This window comes from Dromiciops gliroides, chromosome 4 (genome assembly GCF_019393635.1).
Source record: "Dromiciops gliroides isolate mDroGli1 chromosome 4, mDroGli1.pri, whole genome shotgun sequence".
Classification (NCBI taxonomy): Eukaryota; Metazoa; Chordata; class Mammalia; order Microbiotheria; family Microbiotheriidae; genus Dromiciops; species Dromiciops gliroides.
In genome coordinates, this window is record NC_057864.1 from 435,759,386 (window position 1) to 435,769,061 (window position 9,676).

Genomic DNA, 9,676 nt, shown 5'->3' on the forward strand with positions numbered 1-9,676 from the left:
TGTCTGGCTCAAGCACACCCACCTTCACACTCCGAAATCATGAAATAGATAGATGATCAGTAAAGCACTAAAGCATTGCTAAGATACTGGTCGTTTCTGGTTTCACTGGCCAGTCACCATGATTGCATCTGAATGAGCAAAGTAAGAGAGATAATCAAGACAATCTTAAGAGTACTAGCCAAAAAGGCAGGTAAACTACAATTATCTGAATATTTTCCAGAAAATAATGCTACACATATATTACTGCCTTTTACAGTTTACAAAATTATTTCATATATAATATTTCCTCCTGACAACCCTATGAAATAGGCAAGAAAGGTATCATTATCCCCATTTTACAGATGAAGAAATTGTGACCCAGAAAGATTAATAGTTAGTAATGGTACACCTGAGACTCAATCAATCAAATATCTTTATTAAATGCCTACCTCTATTGGCTAGGCACCTGAAATGTAGCTCAATCCCCTACCCTCAATGAGCTTACATTCCAATATTACGTGCCAGGAAGTGATTCCCTTTTCTTAGGGTCTTAATCTTGGAGGTAATTTCTTTCATTGCCTTCTTTAGATTGAAGAAGCAGTAAGAGGTAAGTTACTTGATTCGAAAATCACATGAGGGGGCAGCTAGGTGATGCAGTGGATAGAGCACCGGCCCTGAATTCAGGAGGACCTGAGTTCAAATCCGGCCTCAGACACTTAACACTTACTAGCTGTGTGACCCTGGGCAAGTCACTTAACCCCAATTGCCTCACCAAAGAAGAAACCCAAAACAACAAAAAAAGAAAGAAAGAAGAATGAGCCAGGGGAATACAGCCAGACAGCCCACTCATCTCTCAGCTGTCAGCAAACTTATTAATTGCCGCAAAGGTACGTGCAAAGTGCAATAGATGTTCGCAGAGGCACGTGCAAAGTGCAGTAGATGCTTGTCCAGGATTCCCCAGCAAGTTCCTGGAGCCAGCCTCGGAGACCCAGCTCCCAGCCCTCAGCGTTGAAAACTGTTGCCATGACTACAAATGCCGCCTCTGCCGCCACACGCCTCACGTACGCTCGGCGCTCACTTGGCCGTGCCTGGCGGCGGTTCGGCACTCTCCGCTTTTCCCCTGCGCCTGCGTCGTCCGTCTCCTGCCAGTCACTCCGGCTCAGATCGGGAAGTGTCAATCGGGAGCTGGTCTCCGCAGCCTCGGCTGCTACCTGCCTCCGGAACTCCGAGGTCCCCGGCTCTGGCCCGGCCGGGCCCAGCCGTCATGACGAACGGTGAGAGTGGCGGCCGTCGCGGTTGGGGGTGGGGGGGAGGGGAGACGTGGCAGCCGAGGGAGGAGGGGAGGCGGGCGGGGCCCGGACTTACGTGGCCGCTCTCCCCGCCCCCTCCTGGTCCCGAAACTCGGGGAGCCTCTTCCCGGGGGAGTGCTCTTCACCCCCTGGAAGCCCCGAGACTCAGTCCGAACCCGCGGGCGGCCGGGCAGGACCGGTAACAGGGGATGGGGTTGGGGGGTGGAAGGCCGTCCGAGCTCACCTATTCTCCTCCCCCCCCCCCTTCCCGGTGTTCGGGGCTGGGGGAAGGGTGCCTGTATCCGTGTCCTGTGAGCGGATCCTACAGAAGTTTAGAGCTTCGGAACTTAGGGCTGGAAAAGGACTTTAGCTGGTTGTGCAGAGGGGGAAACAGGCCCAGAAGTGAGCCGGCGGTTGGATTGAGCGGGAGGGAGGCTCGAAGTCCGGAAGACCTGGATTAGACGCCTCCCAACCCTTAACTAATGGTGGGATCCCGAACAAGTTCTTGAGTCTTGGAAGTCGTTTTTCTCGTCTGTAAAATGACGGTGACAATAGCATCTACCTGCTCACGGGGTCATTGAGGGGAGAAAATGAAATAATAGATGTAAAATGGTTTTCAAACCACCTACGCGGGAACTGCTATTAACGTGAAAGGTCGAAGTCAAAATTCGCATCTCGATCCTTTGAGAGCAGATCCTGGGTGGTTGGTTGGGGTAGATACTTTTAAGTTAGTTAAGTTAATCCTCTCTTGTACTAAGTAACTATGCTGAGCGGATCCAGATACCCCGGGTGAATTGTAGGGATCTACCCACCGGTTATTGTGAAGAGTGTATTCTGTAACAACTTAAAGTGATCCATAAACGTGTTGTTATTATCGTTACACTGATCAATCAGGTAAGCGCACTTTCCACAAATTGTGTCTAAGGAAATATTTCTGGCTTCGGGGACTAGAGATTGAATTCCATATGGAGGGGTCGAGGTGGAAGGTAACCTCATTCCTTCTTCTAAATAGCCTGGTAATAGCCATGCTGTTTGTTGTTTTATTTCCTGAGCTGGGGGGGGGGGGGGTCTGCTCCAGAAGGTAAGGTTTCTGGTCGTGGTCTTAGTAAAATAAAAATCTTTTTATGTTCCTTTTCTGGTCAGCCTTACACAGAAGGAGGGAAAGCAACTAATTAGGTGATGTGATTTGAGAAACAAACAAAATCTTCCCTGTGCACCAGTTCCTGATGCTTGAAATTACTCCATTAAAGATTCCTTCTTGTTTGTTAATGATTTTTGTCCCATATTAAAATAAAAATTATTTCTAGAGGTTAATATATTAAGCCATTTACAATTCCTTAATCGTGAGATTGCTTTTAGCTCAAAATTTGCCTTCCTGTGGATTATGGTCCTTTCCAATATAATCTTTTTCTGAGAACAAATTTTAATATGTGGTAGGTCCAGAGCAGGGAGTAGCTAGGTGGTGCAGTGGATAGAGTGCCAGGTCTGAAGTCGGGAAGACTCATCTTCCTGAGTTCAGATCTGGCCTCAGACACTTACTAGCTATGTAACCCTGGGCAAGTCACTTAACCCTGTTTGCCTCAGTTTTCTCATCTGTTAGATGAACTGGAGAAGGAAATGGCAAACCACTCCAGTATCTTTTCAAGAAAACCCCAAATGGGGTCACAAAGAATCAGACACAAGTGAACAACAAGGTCTAGAGCAGAGAAGTTCAGGGCCTTTTGAAGGCAATTTTTTTTTTTGGTAGGGCAATTGGGGTTAAGGGACTTTCCCAGGGTCACACAGCTAGTTAGTGTCAAGTGTCTGAGGCTGGATTTGAACTCGGGTCCTCCTGAATCCAGGGCAAGGGCTCTATCCACTCAGCCACCTAGCTGCCCCTGAAGGCAATTTTTATGACCAGGGTAGCCAGTAGTTGAAATGAAAGTTTAGGAACTTTTGTATGAGGGGTGGGAGGATATCAGGATTGTTTGTACTGTGCCATTTGACTGCTTCAAAATTTTCCTTAGGACTAACAGTCCCTTTATGGATAGCAAATTAGAAATATAGCAAGGTCATAGATTTAAGAGCTGAAAGAAAGCATAAGAACTACCTAGACCAAACCCCTCATTCCACTGGTGAGGAAACTGAGGCTCAGAGAGATTAGGAAGCAATCAAAAAGGCTGGGATTTGGACCAACCTACCCTGACTGCTGGGCCAGTATTTTTCTGCACTACCCTGCCTTAACAGAATAATTCATCCCAAGTTGCAGGGGCAAGAAAAAAACCTCAAGACTTCAGAATTCTGATTTGTTGTTCTGTTTACCACTTTCTTTGGCTTGCTAAAGATTCCAGCTACTTTTTTTCTTCTTTAAGAATCTACAGGGGTTTTTTAGGATTCTGTTCCATATTCTGTCTAGTAAGAGAATGCCATACTCAGTTACTAATTATGGGCCAGTAATGATAGATACATGAACTCCAACCTCTATAGTGTGTTAAACTTTGCATCTTCAGGGGCAGCTAGGTGGTAGAGTGGTTAAAGCACTGGCCTTGGATTCAGGAGTACCCGAGTTCAAATCCAGCCTCAGACACTTGACACTTACCAGCCATGTGACCCTGGGCAAGTCACTTAATCCTCATTGCCCCGAAAATAAAAAACAGCAACACAAAACAAAGAAAATCCTTTGCATCTTCCCAGACATAGGTTTGGGAATGCCAATAAATCCAAATCTGACCTATTTAGCTGTAAAATTCCCTATCCTTTCTATAGTAAAAGAATAGGTGTATTATAACAAGAACATGTTAAATTTTCTCTGCTTAGTCCCAGAAGTGATTCATGTCCTATCAACCTCTTGTCATCCATGGTGCATGGAAGCCCAATTCCAGAAGAGCTGATGACTTTTTTTTTTTTTTACTGGGGGGGTGAGGTGCATTATTTTGTTAAATCTCATTTAGGTTTCATATATTAAAAGTAATAAATTATCTCACATTTGAATCTCAAATGCTTTATTTGACTTGAAAAGATCAGCATGTGTATATCTGTATGTATCTCGTTTGTTGACAAGTTTTCAGTACTACATTTGGGCAGCAGTGTAAGGGAGGTGTTCTCTGGGTAGTTGGTCATCTCGAGTGGTCTAGCTTCAGAATTTGAGTATGGGGCTTAGATTCCAGTTTGGCTGTCCCCGGAGATACATCGGGCTTTGATTGGTGGGGATTAAAAGGCCAGGTGTTTTCTGGATCACTGTGCAGGATTTCTCTATTGACCAGGTTAAAATACAGTACTATACTAGTAGAATGTATGTAATGAGAGAACCTATTGCAGTTTAAAGCCTTTCACAGCCAGACTGCAGCCTGCCCTTCTGGCTTACTGACCGTGACTCCTTTCCTTCACATACTTTGTGGTATGGCCAGATTAACTGCCTGACAGGTCCAGAGTCACCAGATTCTGCTTCTAGCCTCTGGGCCTCTGCAAGGGCTGTGCTCCTTCACCTCCCCCTCTTAGAATCCCTTCAAGGCTCATCTCAGGTGTCACCTCCTGTATTAGGCTTCTCCCGATTCCCTCGCCCCCAAATTACTTTATACTTAACTTGCTGTACATTGTATAGTTCATATTACTTTTTTCCCCTTCTCCCCCCCCCCCCATATAAGCTCCTTGAAAGAAATTCTAGACCTATTCCATTTTTTGTTTTATAGCTTCAGCACCTGTCTGGCACATAGTAGGTACTTAATAAATGCTTGTGTAATTAATGAACGGCATCAGCATTTTGTCCATATCTATTATAACCTGTGGCCAATAAAGGGTGAAAAAAAGAAGTCGAAGTTGACCTAAAGGGGTGCTCTATAAGAAGCTTTTGAGAGGATCAGGGACCTGTTTCATGAATTTACTTTCAATAAATATTTGTTTGGAATGTAATTGAGGAACTATTGGTAGTAGCAGATAATGGCTTTCCTGTTGCTAAGGGTCGGCCTGGCCAGTTTAGGTTATTGACTAAATACCACCCACCATTCTGTTCACACCAGCCCTCGCGAGGCAGCGTTATCCGTCTTTGCTCAGGAACTGGCTTTTCTACCAATTAGTGATAAGCCAAGTCGTGTTTCTTTTCCCTTTCACAGTATATTCCCTGGATGGGATCCTGGTGTTTGGTTTGCTATTTGTTTGCACCTGTGCCTACTTCAAGAAGGTGCCTCGCCTCAGGACCTGGCTGCTCTCAGAGAAGAAGGGAGTCTGGGGTGTGTTCTACAAAGGTGAGATTGTGCTGGTAAAGGAAGAGAAGACTTTCATGGCAGCACTGAAGAATTTGCAGGAAATAGGAAGGGTTATAGTAGATGAGCTTTGAGCTATCAGAGTTTTTTGGTAATGAAAGAGAATCTAGGACTAAGGGAAATCATTTTTCTGACATTTAAGATAGAGGTGAATATTACAAATCGAAGTCATTAGGAACACAAGGATTTATTTTAGTACCTTGAACTTTCTGAATAAGATGTAACACCTACATTTTCAAAATTTTTGACAAAGCTGGAGTTTGTTGAGAAGGCTTTAATCCTAGTGAAAGGACTTAGGCCAATTTAAAATTTTCCAACTCTCAGCAAGATAACCTGGAGTTTTCCTCTCCTAGGTTTTGGCTCTCATTGCTCTACCATTTTTTGGCCTCATTTCAGTTCCTATATCTGGAAGCAGAGCTATACAAGTGATTGCCACAGTGCTAGCTAACAACAACAGTTATAATAGCTAATGTCTATCTAGCATTTACTTCGTGTCAGGCACTGTGCTAAGAGCTTTACAATTATTATCTTCTTCCTCACAACAAACCTGGAAGTTAGGTGCTATTATTATCCCCACTTTATAGAAACTGAGGCAAACAGGGTGAAGTGACTTTCGCAGGGTCACACAGCTAATAAGTGTCTGGGGTCAGATTTGAACTCGGGTCTTCCTGACTCCAGGCTCAGTGCTCTGAGCCGGGACATTTGGATTCTGTTCCTTACTTCTCTTGAGCTTGAGAAAGCTTTCTCATGTGGCTCAGTGTCTTTCCCAGTTCATTGCAGCTGCACAGTGGCTTTCACAGAAGAGGCAGGTTGGCTAGGAAGGCCAAAATTTTGGGGTCTTTTTTATTGGCATGTTATAACTGGCATAAGGACAGGCTTGTGGCAAGAAGGATGTACGAAGGTCTCAGGAAACGGGATATTTGGGTTCTCATTCACCACAGAGACAAACATACACCTGCGCTCTCATTTCTTGAGAGGGCTCAGATACAGTGACTTTTAGGTTACTGGAGGAGGAGGGAGGCAGAGAGACTTATCTCACCAGAGGCTGCCTTTGAGAGTTGCCATCCCAGGTTATGCCAAGCTCTGGTCACTCCCCTAGGGTGGGGCTGGGCTGCCTAGGCTCGAGGTTTCCTGTTTCTGCTCCCCTTCCCTCCCAAATGGAAGTAGCCTGGAGAAGTCAGAAATGGAGGATTCAGGAAAAGGGGCAAAGGTAAAAAGAGGGGGTGCGTCTGTACCAGAGGCACATTGTGGCAGACAAACCTCATGGAGTTCAGGGCCTGAAAACCCCAAACCTCTTTTGACTGTTATATGTGGAATCTCAAATGTTCACCAGAAAGTGGGAAATTGTTCGACAAACAGGGGGTCATTTTCTCTTTGCCTTTTTTTTTTCTTTTTTAACCAGCTGCTGTGATTGGAACCAGGCTGCACGCTGCCGTGGCAATTGCCTGCATTGTGATGGCATTTTACGTTCTGTTTATAAAATGAACTCTAAGACATCGGAACCGCCAACTGCCAATCAAGGGGCCTGGGGCAAGAGGCCTCTCAGGGACTTATGCTCCCCATAGAAGAGCCGGACTGAGATCAGCAAAGCCCCCCAGGGTGATGCCACATCCTCTGACCCTGCCAGGCCTAGAAAAAGCTCCTCGGGATCACCCACATCGTTCAGGCTTGGGGGGGATTCCAGAAAACCAATTTCTCTACCTTCCTCTGATCTGTTTATAAATTAATCCGCTGCAAAGAGTCTATGGTGTTGAGCTATATAGCGCACCTCTTGGTGATAACATTACATACCTCTTGCTGAAGAGTACCTGTCATGTATTTTGTTCCTCAGCAGTCCTTCAGGATCTCTTAAAACTGAGCAAGCCCGAGAAGAGTAGGAACGGTAGGCTGGGCCACAGTTTCTTGGGAGGGAGCATTGTTCAAGTCTCACTTTTCCCTGTTTGATCTGGATTAGGCAAATTGGATAAATGGGAGTTATGAAATGCCAAGGAAGGGTTGGGCTTTGGAAAGTTCCCTTTTTTATGTCCATCTGGGGAGACAGTAGAGAGACACTGCCCTCTGTGTACAAGGAGAGCAGATGAACTAGCTAGGTGCTGCTGAACGTGTGGGAGTTCTGCCAACACAGTCTTCGGGAGTGGCCAAGGTTGGGGAAGAGCCTGTCTGTTTGGGGTCAGGTCAGAAAGCAGACATCCTAGATATGAGAAAGAGCCAGCATCCAGAAATGCAGAGAGCTTAGGGTTGTACCAGATCAAATGACATATGGAGAATTAGGAAGCTGTTTTCCTTAAGCCTTGGCAGATTTTTTCAAATTTCCTAGACTTGAATGCAATCGTTAAAGAAGTTTGAAATGTAGCCATTGGGGGGAGGGGGAACTTTGAAGGAAAGACATTTTCAATTTATTTGCAGTTGGGAGTGGGGGGGAAACCTATCATAATACAAACCAAACATTTGTTATTAGATATTAGAAAGACTGGCATTTCTAGGCAAAATATTAAGATCCATACTTTTTGAAAAGACTAGATTATTAAGACCGTTTTCAATTATCTGGCTACCTCTTGTGATCCCACTTATTATATTTTTCTTAAACTGTTGTGGGTGGGGGGAAAAGGGAAAGAGTTGAGTCTGGGGAGGGGGAAGTGTGCTGCCACATACTGTTTCACAGTATCTAGACAGATTAGGGTTTTTTCATGCCTCTGAAATGTGGGAAATGAGGATGAATTTGAGTTTGAGATTAGCGGAGTTTTCCGGGAGGAATGGGTACTTATGCCTGTTTGGAGAGCCCCACATTTTAAAAAAGTATTGACTTCTCCACTTCTCTCCTTTGATCTGTAGTGGCATCATTGGCCTTGGTGAGGCCAGGGCCTCTGCATCAAAAAATAGACGCTATAACAAGGGCTGAACACATTAAATTACCTTGAACAACAAGCATAGATGTGTCTGTTAATTGTCGAGGGTTAAAAAAAGAAATGGTTCTACTTTTCCTGACACTCTTGGAAGGAAAATATTTTGTTTGTGCTTACCATGGGGGGAGCAGTGAATTCTCTGTGGTACCAGTTTCCTCCAAACCAGCAAAAGCTGCTGGAAAGTAGGGTTTAGGCGAAATGAGTGGATTGGCTTTGGAGTCCCTGGCAGCAGCAGGATGTCACCAAGTCAGACCCAGCACACACAGCCATCTGTTGTTGGGATTGGTCTCTGGGAAGAATGTGAGTGGCTGATTCCGTGATCCCTTGGGATTGAGGGGATCTTGGACAAGGAAGAAAGCCTCTTTAAGTGACTGATTTGAAGGGGAGGAATGAGATCCACCTGGTGGCGGGGGAGCTTGGGATGGTTCACAAACGACCCAAGTTCAGCACATTTTGCACACGTTGAGTTCGGTAGCTTTAATGTATTTTCTTTTCCAATAGGACTAACTCTGAGGTTGGTGCTTAGAGCAGCTTCATAGTTTAAATTTGTTCCATTTCACAGACAGTTTGTTCAAACCAATCTTCATGGCTTCTTGAGATGATCGATGTGAACTTTTGAGGGGTTTTATTCTGAAATGCGCTTTTTACCAAAATGAACCAAAAATGCACAAGGTGAACATACTCCACAGGAAGAAAATACTCATTTGTGTTTTTCACAGCTTGTTCAATTCTTTATGTAAGTAGAGAACCAGGAACTCCTTAACCAAGTGAGATTGTATCTGCTTAGCTTACGTGTCCTATCACAAGAAACAAACACAACAAAAATAGTAGAAAACTTCCTTTGGCAGTGATGAATTAGTGACTGAGGGAAGAAAGGAAGTGTCAATGTTGGTTTTTCTGATGTTGACATTTAATGTAAAAAACTAGGATTACCAGCCTGTCCCCTTTGTGTCAGGTGGATTGAGGAGGGCAGCTCCTTTTTTAAAGTTAAGATACAATTTTTTTACTTACCATTGTCTGTACAAATTCTTGGAAATAAAATCTCTTTCCCTATATGTGGCCTTTGTCTATTTCTATTTGTCTTATGCAGATTTTGGTGAATCCTGCTGAATACTACACAGCAGTTTCAATGTAATTCTTGGGGTCCCTTAGTTAATCCTAAAGCCCAGCTCTGACCTTGTCACTGCCTAGCTCAAAACACTTAGGTGGCTCTCTATTGGAGATAAACGCCAAATGCTTCTATTTGGCATTTAAAGTCCTTTACATT

General features: G+C 44.5%; 1 protein-coding gene across 1 annotated transcript; it reads left to right on the plus strand.

The window, feature by feature from the left end:
- Nucleotides 1-1,120: 1,120 nt before the first annotated feature.
- On the plus strand, nucleotides 1,121-9,464 carry TMEM167B (transmembrane protein 167B). The gene is made up of 3 exons (XM_044005140.1): nucleotides 1,121-1,253; nucleotides 5,357-5,488; nucleotides 6,909-9,464. The coding sequence occupies exons 1-3, from the start codon at nucleotides 1,244-1,246 to the stop codon at nucleotides 6,989-6,991; spliced, it is 225 nt and encodes a 74-aa protein (XP_043861075.1). The 5' UTR covers nucleotides 1,121-1,243; the 3' UTR covers nucleotides 6,992-9,464.
- Nucleotides 9,465-9,676: the final 212 nt, after the last annotated feature.